Source organism: Mauremys reevesii, linkage group 16, assembly GCF_016161935.1.
Source record: "Mauremys reevesii isolate NIE-2019 linkage group 16, ASM1616193v1, whole genome shotgun sequence".
Classification (NCBI taxonomy): Eukaryota; Metazoa; Chordata; order Testudines; family Geoemydidae; genus Mauremys; species Mauremys reevesii.
Genome location: NC_052638.1, coordinates 20564490 through 20586777, shown reverse-complemented (window position 1 = coordinate 20586777; position 22288 = coordinate 20564490). Strand labels below are relative to the sequence as shown.

The 22288-nt window shown below is 40.7% G+C and overlaps 1 protein-coding gene across 1 annotated transcript in view; it reads right to left on the bottom strand.

The window, feature by feature from the left end:
- Window positions 1-22288, bottom strand: part of ITFG1 (integrin alpha FG-GAP repeat containing 1) — a 198166-nt gene that overhangs the window by 48306 nt on the left and 127572 nt on the right. Inside the window, exons 12-14 of the mRNA XM_039503755.1 lie at window positions 19484-19592; window positions 9752-9795; window positions 1149-1227 (exon numbers count right to left, since the gene is read on the bottom strand). Of these exons, the coding sequence (XP_039359689.1) occupies window positions 1149-1227; window positions 9752-9795; window positions 19484-19592 (232 nt within the window). The remainder of the gene's footprint in view (window positions 1-1148; window positions 1228-9751; window positions 9796-19483; window positions 19593-22288) is intronic.

Here is a 22288-nt window from a genome sequence, read left to right as displayed (position 1 = left end):
CTTAGTTTTATATGTCTCCGTCCTCTTATACTCAATTAAAGGGTAAATAGAAGTACCGAATTTACCTCCTTTATAACTTCCCATCATTTGGTTATACCCATATCACATCCTCTCCTCTAAACAGTCCCTATTTTACCAATCTTTTTTCATGCAGATGTTTTTGACACTCATCTCTGGACCCTTTTTATTTCTCTTATATCTTTTCTGAATTAGGGTAAACAAAACGGAACACAGTATTTCAGGTGAGGGCATACCACAGGTGAGGGCATACCACTTATTTGTATAATGGCATAATAATACTTGTAGTATTATAACCCATTCTTTATATGTCCCAATATTTTGTTTAATTTCAACTGCTACGCAGTTTTTCCATAATGACACCTATGTCTTTTTCTGATTGGTTATTGTTAATTTGGAACCTGGTAATGTGACTTAAATTGACTTAAATGAGAGATACAAGTACATGGCCCCTCAGAAAAATCAGGCCCTTATTTAGGTGGCTAGTTATGGATTTACATGGTTAACTTTAGGCATTCAATTTTGCAAATTTTACCTTGGCAGACAGTACATGAATCACCAGTACAAAAAAATTCAACGATACTACAACATGCATTGAACAATACCAGAAAAAAATCTACATTGTGTTTGTTAATGAATTATCATACATGTAGAAGCTAACCAAAATGATTTTATTTAGTGAGTAGCATGGGCATGGTATTTCACAAAAATAAAGATTCTGACTGAAAGTTTCAAACCCATTGCTACCTCCTGATAAACGTAACTATAACATAATGAGTAGGAAACCTGATCGTTTACAGTTTCAGTTCATGAAAGACTGAAATTGCACCTAATGAACTTTTCATGATGCTGTCCCGTGCTCAGACTCTGACAGAAAGTGGAAGCTATCCAAACTCTGTTTATATAGGACAAATGAAAGGAAGTAATGACAATGGTCTCAATAAATATGTAAGATGAAAACTGAATGGAAAACATACTGTATTTGTGCCTTGTATACCGGAAGAGCTGTTCAGGAACAAACGGACCCATTTAATTTTTTAGTAGATTTTTTGTAACCCTTTATATGTTGCTGATGATTATGTGCAGAAAGATCATAATTACATGTATTAAGAAATAAATACTGGTCCTACCTGAACCATTTTTCAGATACCCATTTGCATCTACGGTTGTGTACATGATATAAGGTCCAGGCTGATTCACACCGAAGGGCTGCAATACAAAGATGAAATTCAACATCCAAACTTTGATTCAATTTTTTTCAAGTTTAGGAATTAGCACAGCTAAAATAAAATTAAACTAAGCGAATTTCTGTAGCTTCATTGTTAAGATCACACCTTAGATGTGGATAACTCTTCACTTATTTTACTATATCAGAGTAGAATTCATTTTTAAAATATGATAATCACTTTGCTATAGGTAATGATACTTCTTTCAGTTAATTTCTAAACACACTTTTCTAAAAGTTTTATTGTAAAAAATACTTTTATTATACACGATCAAAAATGATAATGTGTAAAAGTGTTCACTCTATCAAGTGCTCACTCCATCACAGCACCTTTAATTGTGGTTGATTTGACTAAATGCAGTCAAATGAAACAATGAATCCAGTCAGTTTCATGTAAAAGCCACGTTTGGAACATTCTGCATCATTTTCAGATGTTTTTAGTCAATGATGCAGAAAACTGTGTTTTCAGTACTGATGCTGTTTCATCAACTACTGCAAATGTAAAGGGAAGGATTGACTGCAACCTGACAGTTTGATGGAACTGTAGAAGCCAGTGACAGAACTTAAATGAGCTGATCATCTAGGGTTTAAAGTCACAGACTGTACAAACAATCTTATTAGAATCTACCTTAAATTCTTTCCCCAAAATGAAACCAAACAACTTGACCTTTTTCTTGTAAAGGACGTAATTTTGAGCTATTTAGCCATTAGCCAAAATAACATGCTAGCAATCACTGTATAAGGTCTTTTCACAGTTTCAGTGTTAAGTATGGTTGCCTTGACAGCAATAACTCATTGGGACTAAAATCATACATATATATTTTACATAACAAAATCTTATAAATTATTCAAATTATTTGATAATTTGAATACCCTCTCGGTGAGATATATTATGGAGTGGTGATAGCCAATCCATAAGTAAGGCTGCAACTGAATTCTATTGTAATCTGATTTTGTGTAATCCTGACCACCTAAAAATCCACAAACAAAGGAATACAGGCTTCAAAATTGATAGGCCACATCTGGGGCTGTTTAATTTTTTTTTCAAGTTGGAAGTAAATTCAAGAAGGTATTACTGAATTATGGCATCCCAATAATTGAGGTATTTACCAGAGTTCAAAAATTCCATTTTTTTTCTGCCATTTTGTAGGGAAAAAAAGGAATAAAACTTAATTTACTGTAGATCTCTGGTTGAACTCCTGAGCAAAGGACTCATGATTAGATTGATTAAACTCTAATTTTAAAAGATTTTAAATGGTAATATCAGAATGGCACATTGGCTCAGAGAAGCTAAAAATAGGTCTGATGACTGCTGGAAAAAGACAGTTACTTATACTGTAACCATTGCTCTCCGAAATGTGGGTGCAGACCTGTAATTCCACTCAGGTGTGCACATGCTTAGTACACTGAAACCAGAAGAATTTGCCTAGCAGTACCCATACAGGTGGTGCTCACACATTTGACTCTAGTCTCTCCCCACGCTATTTAAGGGCAGCGCCACCCTGATCCCCCTGAATTCTTTCATTCTGAATGTCAGGAATAGAGACTGATGTGGAGTGGATGGAAGGTCATAGAATACACGTTGGCACCCACATCTCAAAGAACAAGTTACAATACAGGTACGTAACAATCTTTTCTTCTTCAAGTGGTTGTAGACGTGTATTCCACTCTGGTGATCCATAAACAGCACTCACAGGAGGTGTAGTTCAGAGTCTACTTAAAGAATGCTTGCAGGACTGCCTTCCTAAAGTTTACATCAGACCTAAATGCAATGGTAATCACATAGTGTCTGATAAAAGTATGTGCAGAAGACCAGGTAGGAGCCCTGAAATTGTCCACTGAAAAATCACTGAGGAATGCTATATATGTAGGTTGGGCCCTCATCGAATGAGCCTGCAATCTATGTGGAGGCATGGTCTGAGCTATTTCATATGCTGATGAAATGCAGGAAGTCATCCACCTGGAGACTGTTTACACAGACTACCTGACCCTTCATTTGATCTGCACAAGAGACAAACAGAAGAGGTGATGCCCAAAAAGGCTTAGTTCTGTGTAGGTAAAATGCCAAACATCTTCTTGAATCCAACATGCGAAATCAGTGTTCATCTGCACTGCAGTGTGGTGTGGTTTAGGAAAGAACACCAGTAAATAAATCAATTGGTTAAGATGAAACTGTGAAACCACTTTTTAACAATAATTTTGGATACAGCAGTAGGGCCACTTTGTCCTTGAAAAGCTGGCTCTACAGGGACTCTGGCATTAAGACTTGTAGCTTGCATATGCTCCTTGCATGTATTATGGCCACAAGAAAGGGCATCTTCTGGTACAGGAGTGACAGAGAACAGGTTGCCAGGGGCTTGAACTGAGGTCTTACAAGGGCAACCAGGACAGTATTAAGGTCCCACAAGGGAACCAGTTCTTTCTCAGGCAAATGGAGACTAATGATTCTCATAAGACATCTCACTACCACAGGATGAGAGAAAACTGACCTCCCTTGGATAGGCAGGTGAAAGGCTGAGATCACTGCTAAGTGAACCCTCAATGAATTGATTGAGAGACTGGATGACTGAAGGTGTACTAAGTACTCCAAATGTTCTGAATGCAGGCCAGCATCAGCTGAATCCTCTGAGCAAGCGACCGAACTGAAAATTGCTTCCACTTGGACAAAAAAGTCACCCTAGTAGATGGTTTCAGCTGCTAAACCACAACTGTTGAACAGCTTCCAAACATTGTTCCTTCTCCTCAAATAGCCATGCAGCATCCACACCATGAGCTATACAGTGTTCAGTGCTTGATGCAAAACTCAACAGTGGTGCTGAGTCAGTAGGTCGGGATGAAGAGGAAGAAATCTGAGAGGATGAATCAATAGATAGTAGGTCAGAGAACCAACACTGCCTCGGCCAAACTGGAGCAATTAGAGTCAGTTTGGCATGATCCAACTTCAGCTTAAGAATGACCTGTGGGATGACTGGAATCAGGAGGAAGGCATATCTCAGAGTCTATCCCCAACTGAGTTGGAAGGCATTGGTTAGGGAGCCTGGGCTGAGACTTGCTTGACAGCAAAATTGATGGCACTTCTTGTCTCTCATTGCAAAGAGGCTGATAATCAGAATGCCCCACTCTGCAAAGACTGAACTCAGCACACTGGATTTCTGAGACCACCAGTGATCCTAGGAGAAATTTCTGTTGAGGTGATCTGCCAATTGTTTCTGGATCCCCGGTAAATGAGCGGCTGTGGGAATTATGCTCTCCTTGATACAGAACTTCCAGAAATTCATTGCCTCTTGACACAGCTGGTAGAGAGCATTCCATGTTGATATTGATGGAAACTTCTAGTTCCAATCACAAAACCTGAATCTTCATTGTCCCCAAATGCACTTCCCAACCTATTGAGGAGCCATTGACAGCTGTAGTCCTGGTTGGAGAAAGACGAATAAACGGAACACCTTGGCATACAATGCCCTGAACTGTCCACCACTATAGAGAATGCAGGATTGACTGAGGCATTCTGTTGTACCTGTCTAATTATTGACAAGTGAGGTGACAGAACAACCTTAACCATGCCTGAAGAGGACGAGGGCACAGTCTTTACATGCCACCATATGGCCTAATACACTTAGGAAGACAGAGTGTAGTTGAGGGTTGAGACTGCAATTGAGGAATTGTTAGGGCTTGGCTACACTTGAGAGTTGCAGCGCTGGTGGAGGCTTTCCAGCGCTGCAACTTAGTAACTGTCCACACCTGCAAGGCACATCCAGCGCTGCAACTCCCTGGCTGCAGCGCTGGCTGAACACCTGGTCTGCTTGGGGAATAACGAGTGCAGCGCTGGTGATGCAGCGCTGCTCGTCAGGTGTGGCCACACACCAGCGCTGTTATTGGCCTCCAGGGTATTAGGAGATATCCCAGAATGCTTTTAACTAAATTACTCTCTTTGTTTTGTTATGCAGCCTCTCTTTGTTTTGTTGTGAACTCCGGGCTCCGGGGGCTCCTGGAGCTGCTTATCTAAAAAACAAACACAGCTCCTGTTTGCTGTGATCAATCTGTAACTGACTGTGAACAATCAAATGAGATAAACCCCTGCCTGCCTCATTCACAGGGGTTGAGTGTTTGCTTGACGAGAGAAACAGGGTGTGGGGGAGGGGGAGAAAGGGAGTCTGTGCTGCTTATCTGGTCTGCAGGCTGTTTGCAGTTAAGACTAAGGGGTCGGGAAAATGTTCTGATTTTGCAAGGCAGGGAGCTAGTGTCGGCTCCAAAAATCCACTCTCTCTCTCTCCCCCGCTCCCTGTCACACTATACCCCACCCCCCTCTTTTGAAAAGCACGTTGAATGCTGGGATAGCTGCCCATAATGCATCACTCCCAACAGCGCTGCAAATGTGGCCACACTGCAGCGCTGGTAGCTGTGGGTGTGGCCACACACCAGCGCTTTCCCTACACAGCTGTACGACCAGCGCTGTAACTCCCAGCGCTGCAACTCTCAAGTGTAGCCAAGCCCTTAGAAACTGTTCATTCAGCAGAAATGCTCTCAAACTTGTAGCATCTAGTAGGGTCCCAAAGAACTCCATTTTTTGAGTTGGTATTAACGTCAACTTCCCTTTGTTCAAGATGAGACCCAGACGATCAAAGAGACGTAATGTGAACTGGACACGAGAGGATTTGCTCTCAACCCAATCCTGGTAAAGAACGCCACTACAAGGCTGCCAGCGGTATAAATACCACCCCCATTTTCTAGTCAGCAGGAAAGGTAATGCAGAGATCTTGTGCTAATGTCACCCCAACTGCTTCCTGCCCTTGTCCATCCCTGTTAACTTTCCTCTTCTCCCCACCTGCTGTAAGGGAGCCTTTAAAGGGGCAATGCCCCTTTTCTTCCAGCTAGCTGGACAAAGACCCAATTATATAAAGGTTGCAGTGGGCACTTTTATGTAACTATTTTATGCATTAATACGATAGCATTGGTAGCAGATCCACAGTTAAGGTTTAGTTCAGTTTTTCAGACAAAGGGGGATTTACATCCCATTTTGACAGGCATGAAAATTATTGTTGTTAATAACCAAAAAGACATTACACTCTCTTAGGGTGAATAATTAGTTTCCTGAAACGTTACAAGTGCAATCAAGCAACAGACTAAGAATTCAAAAGGAGTAGAAAATTACTTCCTTCTGAAAATTCACAGCCAGTGTTTAATGCTTTCTCAGATTTCTCTAATATCAAAGCTTTATCTGAAACTGTACATGCAAACAGTAGCTTAAAAATCATTAGCATTTATTCATTACTATTGTTTTATTTACTCAATAAATGCTACTTGATAAAGTTCATTGTCAAATGCCAATGTGTAAAATTTTAAAATTTGATGCTTAATGTTCTCTTCTGAAGGAGAAAAGAAGGTGTTAAAATAATGATAAAGTAATTATAGAAAACTGAAAGGGATTTGTGGATCATTGTGCGATGAATATTAACAAGTGAGTTTGGAGGAGCAATGGGAAAAACTGTTGAATTATCCATCATATTTGTGTACACAGGAAAGGAATTGGAGAAATGGTGTTTAAGAGAGGCAGATGTTTGGTTTTTACTATGTTGAGTTTAAGCTGATGCACTAACATTCAGCAAGAGATCTCTCAGAAAGAAATCTGCAGATGTATGACTGAATAGAAAGGGAGAAGACAGAGGGAAATTTGGCAGTGATCTACACTTAGGGCTTGTCTTTACTACCGCGCTACATCGGCACCACTGCACCAATGCAGTGGCACCTCTGCAGTTCATCTGATGAAGATAAGAACATAAGAAAGGCCGTACCGGGTCAGACCAAAGGTCCATCTAGCCCAGTATCTGTCTACCGACAGTGGCCAATGCCAGGTGCCCCAGAGGGAGTGAACCTAACAGGCAATGATCAAGTGATCTCTCTCCTGCCATCCATCTCCATCCTCTGATGAACAGAGGCTAGGGACACCATTCTTACCCATGTGCTATGTTGACGGGAGAGCACTCTCCCATAGACGTAATTACTCCTCAGTAAGAGGTGGAAGCTCTCCCACCGACATAATGTGGTGTAGACATGGCTTTAAGTCTATGCAACTTATGTCACTTGGGGGGGTGGTTTTTTCAGACCCCTGAGCGACATAAGTAAGGCCCTACCAAATTCATGGTCCATTTTGGTCAATTTCATGGCCATGGGAACTTAAAAATTTCATGATTTCTGCTATTTAAATCTGAAATTTCACAGTGTTTAATTGAAGGGGTCCTGACTCAAAAAGGAGTTGTGGGGAGTGCGGTCACAAAGTTATTGTAGGGGGTGTTGCGGTACTTCTACCCTTACTTCTGCACTGCTGCTGGCGGCTCTGGTGCCTTCAGAACTGGGCAGCTGGAGGGTGGCAGCTGCTGGCCGGGAGCCCAGCTCTAAAGGCAGAGCCGCTGCCGCCAGCAGCAGCACAGAGGTAAGGACGGCATCGTATGGTATTGCCACCCTTATTTCTGCACTGCTGCCTGAGGGCCCAGCTCTGCAGTCAGCAGCTGCCACTCTCCAGCCGCCCAGCTCTGAAGGCAGCAGTGCAGGAGTAAGGGTGGCATGTTATGGTATTTCCACCCTTACTTCTACACTGCTGCTGGTGGTGCTGCCTTCAGAGGTGGACACCTGGCCAACAGCTGCCATTCTCTGGTCACCCAGCTCTGAAGGCAGAGCAGAAGTAAGGATGGTAATACCTCGATGCCTCTAAAATAACCTTGCGACTCTCCTACAACTCCCTTCTGGGTCAGGACCCCAATTTGAGAAACACTGGTCTCCCCTGTGAAATCTGTATAGTATAGGGTAAAAGCACAAAAAAAGACCAGACTTCATGGGGGGAGACCAGATTTCATGGTCCGTGACACATTTTTCATGGCTGTGAATTTGGACATAAGTTACATTGACATAAGCGGTAGTGTAGACAAGCCCAGAGACAGTAGCTGAAGTCATGAGAATAAGGCACAGAAGAAGAAGGAGGTGACCAAAACCAGAGGAACACTTATGAACAGTATGGGTGTGAGGAGAAGTAGACACATTAAGGAAAACCTTGACGCAGATATGAGAGCTGAAAGTATAAGGTGAGTTTCATGTTGATATTGTCATAAAAGGTTACTTATACTATAACAAACAGCTCCTAATACTTTTTTGTAGGGGAATTATATTTACATTCAGTGTTATTTAAGTGGCTGCAATGGGGCATCTACCCCACACAAGCTCTGCAGGGGTAAATTAGGCCCATTAACTTTAGGCTGCAGCTGGAAGAAACCTAGGAAGTGGTAGGGCCTAACTGCAGATGAAGTCCAGCTGGGGCAGGGAGGAGCTGGGCAGGATCTAAAAGAGAGGAAGTTGGCAGGCTGGGGGAAGAAACCTGCAGTGACACTCCATGATACGTGGGGGAAGAGCATGAAGCTGCCAGGACAGAGTGGGAAACAGTCCAGGAAGGGAGCAGTAAGGTCTGGGAGAGTAAAAGCCCAGAGCTGCTTGGCTGAAAGTTTCTGAACTAGAATCTGGTGTAGAGGATGGGCCAGGTTCCCCTACCAGCCACTGGAGGAGTGGCACAGACCATCCGGTGGGAAGCAGACTGCCTGGGACCGTTTACTTCAAAGGATTTGTGATCTCCCAGAAGGGGGAATAACTTTAATGTGACTTAGCCAGAGGGCTAAGCTATGAAGAGGACAGTGCTGCCGCTCCTCGCACATGAGAGGCCATGGAGTAGCTGAGGGGAATGACAGACTGCATAACCACAGGAAGGGGCGTCAGACCACGTGAAAGAGCAAATTCCCTGGATGAGCCACAAGGAGGATACCGCTGAGCTGTGAGTATAGCAGTCCCCATAACAGTGGCAGTGAATAATAAACTTTCCCCAACATCTGTTTATTAATGTTCATTTCTGAAATGATCCCCTTTTTTAATTCCTTCAGCTGACTTTTTAATATTGTGAGCATGGTTTGTTATTTCATATCACAAAATGTCTCCTAAATAAGTAAATAGATCTGAGTGGAAAGTTGGTTCCATATAAAGCAATTTCTTGACTCCTAAATACACCAGTATAATCAATGTCTTGTCAAAATGAAATTCTTATACATTATTTAAACCTGAATTATTTAAAACAAAAAACAAAAAAACCTTAATTTTACTTTCTTCAAGCTCCTCTTCCAGACCCACTTGTACTGTGAATATGGAAAACTGCCAACTAATAAGAGCTAGGTGGGTGGCTATTAGTGATTACTGATAGGAATTGTTTATTGTCTTTTGTAAAAAGTCTGCAGATTTTGGATGTAATCAGTCTTGGGAACCAGATGTACTTGTTAATGTTACTCCTACTCTTCCGCTCCCATTCCCTCAGTCAGTTACATCCACTTGTTGCTCTGTATCTTAAGTTAGACTGTAAATTCTTCCAAGCTGTGGCTGTTTCTTGTATGTTTGTACTGCAATCAGGACAAAGGGGCCACATTCAGACTGGGCCCTCTAGATATTAATTTCATTAACAATGTAAATAATTATACTTACTGTTATTTTACTAGGACAATCGTTAGAACAGAGGCCACTAAGAACTGTGGAAAAACAGAAGTGGGGTTTATAGTTATTATATTGTCAAACAATTTTACAGTAAGCATTACCTCTCTCTGAATCTATTAGTGTACAGCATCAATTCAAGCCCCTCTATATAGGTATACTTAGCTTGCCTCTCTTGTAAAAATAGTTCATGAAGAGAATAAACTGCTGTTGCATAACTTACATTAACATTTAAAAAGACTATTGATCCATTTAAATTATGCCATTTTGCAGAAGGTAATGAGCTAATCACTGCTCTATCACACTTATTATACTAACCAAAGATAGATTTGCCACTTAAGAAAAATGCAAACAAATTAAAATGTATGCTAAAAATAGTTGCATTGTATACTTTGCTCATTAGCCTTCATTTCAAGTGTATGACTACTCCTACAATGTACTTACTTTTTAAAAAATCAGATTAAAAAAGGGAATCAGTAAACTTCAAGGTAGTAATAAAACTGTTTATATTTGTGAAAAATTATAATATATCTATTAAACAAATTCCTAACAATCATTTATCCCATCAGTTAGAAATTACTGTTATTGACAAATGTATATAGTTGCACGTAATGCATAATGTATGTGACAGTTCTGATTATGTTTAAATCTTACTAGATTAAATAAGTGTTGTCACTTAAATGTTTAGTTATAATTAACTAAAGGGAGGACATGAAAGCTGTCTGATGCATAATCAGATGTGTTCTGTCACATCATCTAGTGCAAATAAAAAAAAGCACACAATGGATCATTCTGATTGGAGAAGACCAAATATCTCCTCCTCCTTTGTCCTGTCATTTGGTGGCCTAAATTACAGCAGTGCTGCATATGGTGAGGCTTAGGCCTGGTCTACACTATGATTTTCGGTCGAAATTAGCAGCGTTACCTCGATTTAACCCTGGACTCGTCCATACGACGAAGCCCTTTTGTTAGACTTAAAGGGCTCTTTAAAATCAATTTCTTTACTCCACCTCCGACGAGGGGATTAGCGATGAAATCGGCCTGGCTGGGTCGAATTTGGGGTAGTGTGGACGCAATTCGACAGTATTGGCCTCCGAGAGTTATCCCAGAGTGCTCCATTGCGACCGCTCTGGACAGTGCTCTCAACTCAGATGCACTGGCCAGGTAGACAGGAAAAGGCCCACAAACTTTTGAATTTCATTTCCTGTTTGGCCAGCGTGGTGAGCTGATCAGCACAGATGACCATGTAGATCATGCAGAGCTCATCAGCATGATGTGCACACTGTCGTGGCACATTGCCCGGCCCGTACTTTGTGAGACGTCTAGGTCCATGTCTATGTCTTCATCACTCTCGTCACCGTGCTGCCGTCGCCTCCTCGCCTGGTTTTGCTTTTGCAGCTTATGGTTCTGCGCTGAAAAAAGGTGCAAAACAATTGCCTGCTGTTGCCCTGACGGAGGGAGGGGCGACTGATGACATGTCTTACTGGGAATTAAAATCAACAAAAGGGGTGGCTTTGCATCAAGGGGAAACACAAACAACTGTCACATAGAATGGCCCCTTCAAGGATTGAACTCAAAACCCTGGGTTTAGTAGGCCACTGATTTCACAAAACAAATCGGGTCAATTTCTTGTTTTGATCCACTCCATCTATCTTTTACATCTTAGGCTGGCAGCAGATGGTGCAGTACGACTGCTAGCCATCGTCATCTCCTGGGTGCTTGTCAGAAAATGGGAATCACCTGGCTGAGTCACTCTCATGTCTGCCCAGGCGCCCCATACCGACTTCACCAAGATCGGCTAAAAGAGAACCCAGGAGTATGACAACGATGGCTACCAATCGTAATGCACTGTCTGCTGCCAAAAAGGAATAAGCTGCTGCTGTGTAGCAATGCAGTCCCACGTCTGCCAGCACCCAGGAGACGTACGGTGACGGTGAACTGAGAGGGCTCCATGCTTGCCGTGGTATGGCTTCTGCTCAGGTAACCCAGGAAAAAAGGCGCGAAACCATTGTCTGCCATTGCTTTCATGAAGGGAGGGAGGGAGAGGGGGGCGTGACGACATGTACCCAGAACCACCCGCGACATTAGTCTTTACATTTATCAGGCATTGGGATCTCAACCCAGAATTCCAATGGGCAGCAGAGACTGCAGGAACTGAGGGATAGCTACCCACAGTTCAACGCTCCGGAAGTCGATGCCAGCCTCGGTACTGTGGACGCAGTCCACTGACTTAATGCACTTAGAGCATTTTGTGTGGGGACATGCACAATCGACTGTATAAAAACGATTTCTAAAAAACTGACTTATATAAATTCGACCTAATTTTGTAGTGTAGACGTACCCTTAGTCCCTGACTGCCTTTCCTGTTCCCAGCCCCACAACCAGGATGCTCCCTTCACCAGGGCTTGTGAAAGGGTCCTTGGAATGCAGTCTTATGACTCTCTTCTTCAGTTTGTGCTGCTGGGAGAATCCTTCCCAAACTTGAACTCCCAGTGTAAAGACTAATGCAGAGGTAAAGCACAGAGCACATGTGGGGTTTTAAAAAGTTATCATTCCATTAAACTTAGCTAATGCAGTGCTCAATACAGATTTTTTTTCTACTATCTTCCCCTTATATTTTTACAGTACTATGCATCCCTAATATAAAATATTTACTACTATGAATGTATATTCAGAGCAGTGAAATATATTTATCTCTTGGACCTTAGACTCTAAGCTAGTCTTGTATCCCGCCTCCACTTTCTTTTAAATACTGTCCAAATTTCAACAAAATTAATCACCATACCCTGGGCACTACAATCTTTCAGCACAACACTGTAGACTAGAGTTTCTGTCTTAACTTTGCATTTCTTTTCCCCCACCTCATTTTAAGACAAACTGTTAGTTTTTGAAATACGGTGTTCAAAATCACAGGTCTTTGCCTCACATTAGTGCCAGATAGTGACGTCAGATTACTCTCAGTAATTTTGAAACTTTTTTCTAAGTTTGCCAACTTGAAATGAACTCAATTAAAAAAAACAAAGTGAACAGGAGTTTGAAAACAAACCTACTTCTGACATCCTGCCAATTTTTGTGGTTTTACAGTAATGTTTTCCTTCAAGATATTTCTTTCTTCCCTGTTGCTGAGTGAAAGACCTAGACAAATGAGGAACTGACTGAACACTCCGGCAAAACAGTGAAACTGACTATACAAAGTGCTATCAAGGTGTGCATAGTAAATAAACTTAATAAAAAAAAACTGCCATCCTAATCTCTTTAATTTATAGTAGCATTCAGTGTTACTTGAACAGAAGTGTAATTTTTAAGTTGCCCCTTTAAACAGTGCTGTAAAGTCAATATTACATCTCTCTTAGTAACAGCTTGGGGAGACACATGCTTGAGGAAATATCTTGCAGACTATGAAAAAGAAGTCAAGACTTTCATCAGCAGACTCAAATTAATATCTCATTCACTTTTTATTTTCTTTGCTCCTTAATACCTCTTACAACATCTGTTCCTGAGCATACTTTATCCTTGTGCCAAGACTTAAGGCTGGTTCAACCATGTAAAACACTCTGATTAAATAACGATACTCTAATAACCTGGTGCCAAATCTGTGCATCTTTCAGATAAATTCTGACTCTACAAAATTGCTCAGTAGGTTTGCAATTTAAGATGTAAAACACACACCACTTTAAAAGAAAAATATGCTTTTTACAGGGTGTATCATTAACTTAAAATTTCTACTTCCCAGTACATCCTTAAAAGCACTATTTAATTTACATTTTTGCATAGCTGGAATCTGGGGGAAGTAAAATTGTTGTGTAAAAACAATTATATACTACATTGAATGAAATACTTTTTCACAAAGTTAAACTAATTTGTTGTGCAGTGTTTAACTAGGTGCACTGATGTAAATTAAGTTACTGCTATAGCATGATAACTGATCTCCATCAAGCATTCTCTCTAATGGGGTGTCATCAACTAAAAAGCAGAAACAGCAGTTGTTGTCAGTTTTTTCTTTTTGAAGAGAGAGAGAGAGAGCCGAGGAGATATGATGACATGAATGAGGAAGAGATAATAATGGTGGAAACAACATTAATTAATCTACTACACTATATTAGGTAGTTACACAGTTATATATATATATGCTATCATATCATGTATGTGTAGCCTAGCGGAACAGGTTTTTCTGTTGCTGTAGAAAAACCAACTCCCTGAGTTACAGTAGTTTCTTCTGTTGACCTGAGGGTTAGCTTGGCATAGCTATGTCACTCAATGGTATGGATACAAGAGCCTCCAGAAACTGTGAATCTGAGTGACAAATGACAGGTACTCTCCCTCAAATCAAGCATCACTATCATTTCTTCTTGTTCTTTCTCTCACCCAACAAACCTAACCATACCCTTCTCTAAACTGTGATTAACCAGCTAACCCTCTTCCCAGCCCTAGCCATTGCCAGGCACTAGAAAAGACATATCTAAGCTGAATGACAGTCATAAAGCTATATGTCATCTGTATACTGATGGCACTGGCCTCACCTATCACCTCACATAATATACTGAATAGGGTAAGATAATTACACTGTTGCCTAATGAATGGTTCCCTCACAAAAATAAAATAATAATAATAAAAAAAATAGAAAGGCCTCTCTCTATACTACAGTCTAACATTCCAAATTTGTTTTAAAAACTGACACAAAAGAAAATGATTTCTTAGGACCAACACCAAAAACATATGCCATCTTGATCAAATTATTTTTGGATTACTCTACAGTCTCTGAAATCCATCATTACCTGTTAAAGGTAGAACTATTCCACATCCAATATCCAAGTGCAGGGGTTTTTGCTACTCTTTACACTGTTTTAGATGTTAAGGAAATTAACTATACTAGGGGAAACATAGAACTCTAATTTATGTTTTTGCATATAAGAGAAGAATAATTTTCGAATAATTTGTTTTAAAATATGTTTACTTTATTTGTAAACTTTCAGTCCACATATACTCTGGTAATGATTTCAGATCTCAGTTTTAATTTTTTTTTAATGTTACCCTGTAAGTAACTTTCTGCAAGCATCATGAATTCTGTTCTTAAGAGACTGAGATCAATTTCCTCATCTTCATGTGTGAAGATCCTGAGTGTGCGCTCTACTTTATTGAGCGAATGTACACTGGTACTGTTCGCATAGCATGTGTGCTCAGAAGCAGCAAATGGTATTGATGTATTTCTCTAAAATGATGCTACATTAATGATGTTAATTGCCTCACACAAATATGAACCATGAGCTACTGTTAGTGCTGTCTTCTGGAAAGTGATAACCACCCTCCTAGGATGTCAGAGGACATTAAGGAATGTCTGTGTATTACTTAAGGCTTAGATGTTGGTGTTACAAGGGGGACACATCGGGGCAAAGTCAGCTGTAACAAAGGACATCCTAGTGTTTTTACAAGATGGCCTGAGTAGGGGGCTCAAGGCTGGAAAGAGAAGTCAGCCACTGCAGAACATTACACTCTAAGAAACCCATAAGAATCTTTCACTGCCTTCAGATAACAGATCCTTGAGGACTACCTTTCTTGTCAGCTTTGTGGAAATATTTGTGTGTGATGATCTTGATCTGCGTTCTACAAGTTTTAATAAAAAACAACTTTCAGCTTCATGGCTGGTCTCTCTTCCTCTTCTCTCTGAAAGTATCTTGTCTACTCTGAATCTCCTGATCCAAGGGAGTTTTGAGGCTTGGCATGCTCTCAATGAAACCTCAGTTACACGTTCTAGTTGTGCAAACTATCCAGGCCCCCATCCCCAAGGTCACCACAATCTCTCATAAAACAGAAAGTAGTATTGTTGCCCTTCTGGTTGAATCCAAGCATTGTAAGGGAGCAGAAACACAAGTTAGATGTGAACAACACCTAATAATGAATAAAGATGTATATAGTAGAGGCACTTAAAGCCTCAGGTACAACTTCTCTCATTACTATGCACTCTGTTAGAACAGCAGTGATTTTGTGGGTGGAGAGATCACACATTTTATGAGAAAGTCTGTAAGGCTCCTATAGGGTCTTACATTCATACTTCCTCTAAAACTGTAGAGTTGACATCTTCATCCCTGCTGATGCAGTGTTTGATAGAAAGGTGTTATGGAACAGGTTGCCCATGTAACCCTTTAGTTCCCTTTGAATTCTACATGGGTCAATGGAATCCTCCTCCCTCCTTCCCTCGGGATGACTTATTACTTTCTATTTCATACTGTGAAGGCTGTCTGATGTGGAGGGGACTAAGAGGGGGAAAAATTCTTTTACTTGTGAATTCACATTCTAGGATCCTTCCTGTTAGACAGTCTGACCCCTCCTCAGAGGATCGCAATATATCCAGATTTTTTTTTTTTAAGGACTTTTGCTTATTTGTTAAGTAGTTGAAAGGGAACTCCTACAGGAAATACCTAAATTTCATTTGAAGGCTTTGCTGTATATGGTTCTAACTGAATAGAGCTTTTTACTTTTTTCATCTTTAGAAGCTATCATTCTGGAGACTTCTTGCTGAGTGGTGGTCCTAAGCCTATGACATCTGGCTGGCCTCTATTTGTCATGAAAATAGAGAATGCCCCACTGTGAAGACTGTCTGACAGAGGGGCCAAAAATGAAAAGTCACAGTTTAGACAGAATTTTCTCTATCTTGCTTATGGAGTCTAACTAGCTATTTTCTATAATGAGGAAAGTAGTATGGTCTAGTAGTCAGTATAAGACTACTAGTCAGTATAAGACTACTAGTTGGCAAGTTACTTAACCTCTGTGCTTCATTTTACCATCTGTTTAAAAATAGTACTTGCCTCCCTCACACAGGGGAGTGAGGCTGGATTTAGTAAAGTTTAGAAAACATTTTAGGATCCTTGAATGTAAAGTGTTGTGGAAGAGCAACTATAACAACTTAATTCACTAAATAACCGCTTTCATTTGTTTTTTTTCTGTTCTGCTGTTTCTGTGCAGCTAAGTGACTTGAAAACTGGACTGCTGTTGGTTAGGAGAGAGAGATGATGTTAATTGCCTCACACAAATATGAACCATGGGCTACTGGGAGTTCAAAAGTGTGTTTGTTCCAGTTGCATCTGAATCAGGTCTCAGAACTGACACCTGAAGGTTAATGAGAAGGGGATTATAATCACTGTGGCCTGTTCTGTCACAATCTTTACCACCTTTAGGAGCTATTGAGGGAAAAGTATAATGAAAACACTTCTGAGATAACTGGACCAAGCCTCTGCTTTTGAGTGTCTCTTTCTCATGTTGCATACCCTTTTTTATGAGGTGGCTCAATCCCAGATGAGGGCACAGTCTGAAGCACCCCACATGGAATGGAAGGGAAAATCTGCCCAGATTTGGGAAACCCCAAAACAAAAGAAGCTTTTGGTGTTGGCTGATTTTCCAGATAATCCCAGCCTTGGTTTTCCAATTCTTAAGAACGGCAACAATGGCCCACTCCTAATGTGTAATCTCTATGCTGGAACCTGGAAAAGCAGCAGCTTCAAACACGACAAGCTGGAAGGAGGAAATGCCATATTCCTGCGTTTACAGCCTTAGCAACTGCTATGTCTCTCTGCTTCCCAAAGAGCTTACCAACAAAATACTTCTAAAGATATCAATGTTTAACCTGCAATTCCAGCTTGTTTAGATGGACCCTTAGTAGTTCTCCAGACATGTCTTTGGAAGTTTAGAATGTACAGCAAATCAGAATCAGGTGAAGCATCAGTTCTAGACAAGCTGCTAGGGAAATCTAGTTTCAAGTAGATTTTCCATAGGTGGGTTTTTGTTTCTTTTGTGATTTTTGTGCATCAACTCACAGTGGATTCCCAGTGGAGAACAGACTTCCACAATAAGAACTGCAGGCAATACTCTCAGGGCTGAGGATGACGTATACAAGTTTCTCTGGAAAACCATCCAAAACCAAAAACTTCTCTTGTTTTTGGGTTTCACAAATCACCGATTTTGGCCTGGTGTCAGTGAGGGAAGCTTCCAAGTGCCTGCTCAACTGTCTCAGCACAGACTTCACCTTTATGATCACTGGGAACCAGTTTCTCTACAGCCTCTTCAGCTGTCTCAGTGTGGACCATACCCACAGGCCAGCTGGGGGCCCAATTTTGCTGCAGCCTGCTCAATTGTCTCTGCATGGACCTTGCTCATGTGCTGGTGGGAGTCAAGTTTAACTTCAGCTTGCTCAATTGTCCTGGTATGGACCTTGCCCATAATCCAGCTGGGAGTTGAGTTCCTGCAGCCTGCTGTCTCGGACTGCAATTTTTGAGTGGGGAAAAGGAAGAAACAAGCAATGCTGTCCTTCAAATTCTCCTTAGAAAGTCAAAAGTTTTTGAGTTTAGCAGTTCTGAAAAAACTTTTGAAGCTGATGAAGAAGCAGAAAAAATTAATTAAGAATCTTAAAAGTTCTGTGAAAATTCTGCTATAAAGGAAAAGGTGGAGTCTGCTGCGTGTGCCACTTGGAGCAAGAGAATTCTGGAGAGTTCCTTCTAAGGGGCAACCCTAAGCACAGGCTCAGAGTGAAGATTTGACATGCCATGGACATGGGGAATGCCCCACTGAGAAGACTGTCTGACTTGGAGTGTATTGCAAATTTTATTTTAAGATACAATTGGTCAAAATTTGTGTTTAAAATACTTGATAGTGTCCTTTTAAATGCAGATAATAGAATTAATTAAAATAGAAAAACAGGATAAAAAGGATAAATAACCTGTCAGAGTTTTGTATAATATTTAGAATTCTTCATCTGCAATAGCCCCCTCCATTTTTAAGACTTACCGTATATACTCGATCATAAGCCGGTTCATTTATAAGCCAACTCCCACAAGATGGATAAGTAAAAATAGAACATTTGTATGACCCGTTCATACGCTGACTCTCTATAATTCAGGGGTCAGCAAACTTTGGCTCCCGGGCCATCAGGATAAGCTGCTGGTGGGCCGAGATGGTCTGTTTACCTTGAGCGTCTGCAGGCACGGAGGTAAACCTAAGTAAACAAAGTGTCCCGGCGCGCCAGCTGCTTACCCTGACAGGCCGGAGCAGCAACTGGAGGGGAAATTTTTTTTGGGGGGGGAGGGGGAAGAAGCTGGGGGTCAGGGGAGTAACCCCTGTGACCACCCCCCACGTGACCCCACCCCTAGCCCGGGACCCCCACACTCTCCCCATATCCCTTCCCACCTTATCTGGGAAGGGCCAGGGGAGGATGTCTCTGGCCTGGCTGGAGCTGCTCCGGCAGGCTGGGCAGTGCGGCCGCAGCCTGCTCCTGCGGGTCAGACTGGGCGGTGAGGCCACAGCATGTTCCAGCGGGCTGGGCCAGGTGGCATAGCTGCAGCGTGTTCCAGGAGGCCGGGTGGTGCCGGCCCCGAAATTACAGCTGCTTCAGAGGCTGGGGGGAGAGCAGCGTGGCCAGAAGCGCAGAGACTCTGGCCCCACCTCTTCCCTTCTGGCTCTGCTGGCTGTATTGCCTCTCCTTGCTCCCTCTGTTGCGGGGAGGGGTTGTATTCCACCTCTCCCTCTTTATACCCGTTCATAAGCCGACCCCCTTCTTTGGTACTTCCCTTTTTTACTAAAAAAATTCAGCTGATGAACGAGTATATACAGTACTTTTGATACACTAATACAACTATGCTTTTCTTTTCTTGCATTATCACATTTAGTATAATAGTTAAAGTATTCACACTGCTTTCATGAATACTTCCATTTTTATATCATTTTATGGTGATCACTTACCAATAACTTTAACAAAATAAGCATCTGCTTCAAAGTTATTCTTTAATGTGTGGATGGCAAATTCACTGTTGAAATAGCCTTTGCTTAGTACAATGATATCCAAGATTCCCTGGGAGGAAAAGATCAAAAGATTAGAATAAACTAGCAAGCTAAATAACATCTAAATACAGTAAGCATAAATCCTCATGAAGAGAGAAAGTATTTCTCAATTTATGTGCTTCGTGAGATTTATAAGACATCAAACAACTTTGATTTCATATTAAGATTCTAAATCATCTAGATTAAATAATTACATGTAACATAATAGAATCAGTTTTCTTCTCCAACCTCTCATCCCAAGTCAGAGGAGAGGGGCAAATGAGATCATAAAACCCCTTTTACAGTTCTGAACAACTTTCCCCCTTGACATACCCATTCCTCAAAGCCATGTGCACCTTGGACAGCTGAAAATGACTCCCTCTGGAGCCCAATAGTTGTAGAACAGCAAAGGGACATTTTTCCAAATTCTGTTTGCGTATGAGCAAACTCTGTTCTCAACTTAAGTTGAGGTGTTTTAACTATTTGCATATAAAGTGGTTACTATTAAAAAATATCTGAAATACCTGGAATAACTATAGTATCAGTTGGCAAATGTTGAGTTTTTAAATATCTGCTATATATAAACCAACATGTAACCAAGGATTTTATTTATTTTTTACAGCTGACACAATCAGTTTAGCTTGAAAACATATCTACCTGAAGAATACCTGATTCTAGTAATGTTTTTGTTAAACTAATCTTTGCAAGGACACATCAAAAATTAAAGAAAAAATAAAAACACACAATTTTGTGTGGGGAATTAATTTAACTGGTTTACTACCTATGCAACTTTCAAAGCACAGGTGCTGATCAGATACTCATGAAACTGCTCTGTCTATAAGCACCAAACACTATGTCACCATGTCAACCCTACAGAGGACAATTTTACTTTTGAGTTGAGAGGCTGGCTGGGTGAATTACCAGCAGCTGACACTTGACTTGAACAAGGGACGGTGATCTCTACACCTTCAGCTCAAAGCTCTCTAAGGAGTGAAATTGGAGATCAGAATGACTCAAAACCATAACATATAGTTTTACCCCAGCGGATCTTGTCTGAAAGGTGTATTGGCTCAGTGACTGCTGTGGAGCCAAATTACCAGATATCCAAATAGCTTTGAAATCTGCTTTGGTTTCCTTCCATGATTTTCTTGCATAATTTGTTGTTTCATTTTTGTATATATTAATGTAACTAAATATCCCCAAGAGAGTTACTTAAAAAGAAAAGGAAGATAAAGATACAAAAACCATTTGAAAACCATTTTCATCTATGTTGTGGACACAGCAAAGAGTAACAGTTGGGAATCAGACATAACTGCCTTGAGGAGATAAAATGCCCTCCAATTATGTGGACTTATTCAGAACTTGTCAAGAGTTATTTATGAACATAGCTTTTTAAGAAAAATCTAATTTAAAAAATGATGTCCTATGAAATCATGAATTCAAGACCTACAAGTCAGTTTTTAAGTTTTAGATACAGTAACAATGGAAGTGTCACTTTAATTTTTTTTAATCAATTACAGACAACAATTTACACACAAGTGTCTCTGATTGAAAAACAGATTTTGTTTTCTAGGGCTTGACTGTGTCTAAGGCTCAACCCTGTGTAAAGCGCATCACCCCAGGAGAAAACCAGGTAAGGAATTTTACAGTTACTTCCATGTTCCCTGCACACAACCTTTCCTTGGGAGGTCAGGGACAGGGAAAGGGGGAAATAACTTACTAAAGCTCTGAAACTTATTGCACCGCTGACCTGCAGATGGAGGTGAGAGAGAGATCTACACTCTGCCTACTCCCTGGGGAGATCAAACAGAGCCCCACCTTTTCCTCCTGTGACTGAGCCATGATGTAGGGAGACCTAATAAATCCACACAGGGACAAGGGTTTTACTCCCTCTTACTACTCTATCCACCAAATAAGGGTAAATTAAAAATTACCTTGTTTAGGGCAGATTGTGAAGTTTATATCAGAAACCAAGATTTTAAAAAATGAGTTCTCACAAAGCACAAAAACGGGTACTTTGACTGCATATGCAAATCATGTACTTCATGCACAAATGGCCAGTTATGCACCTAACAGGCCATTCCCCAAGTAATTAGGGACACACCTTTTTAAAAATCAGATCTTTTATTACAAGTGACACTGAACATTAGGAGTTTAATACCAAAATTTGTATGTGAAACAGCTGGATTTTCATTGCTTTGCAATCAAAATCAAATAAACCTCCTAATTACCTGAAATTGGGCTCAGGTCAGTACTTGCTAAGTTTGCAAACTGAGCTAAAGTTTCAGGTTTGACCTAAATTTGTGTTAGGTTTTGGATTTTCTTATCTAATTTTGCACTGCTTTAGTCAGCAGACAATATTATGTATAAAGTGCCATGTACTGTGCAATGCCATTGAATCCTTCGTTATGTTTAATGGGAATTATATCACTTTTATTAATTCTTAACATAAAACATGGCTGTGCTAAGTAGTTATCAGCTTTACACTCAACGATATTTTAAAGTACTTATTTCAATCTAAATTATTAGGTAAAATAAAAGTATTTTCCAAAACTTAGAGGACAGCAGAAATTGACAATCACCTATAGCCCTTGGAATCCTATCTTACTTCCAAGAAAGTCTGTGGTCTAGGAAAGATGGAATGGGCAGTTATTTAGGGGCCAGATGGAGAATATACCAAAAGATAGCCTGTGGTTAGTTTTGGGACTCATGAGTTAATCAGGGCAT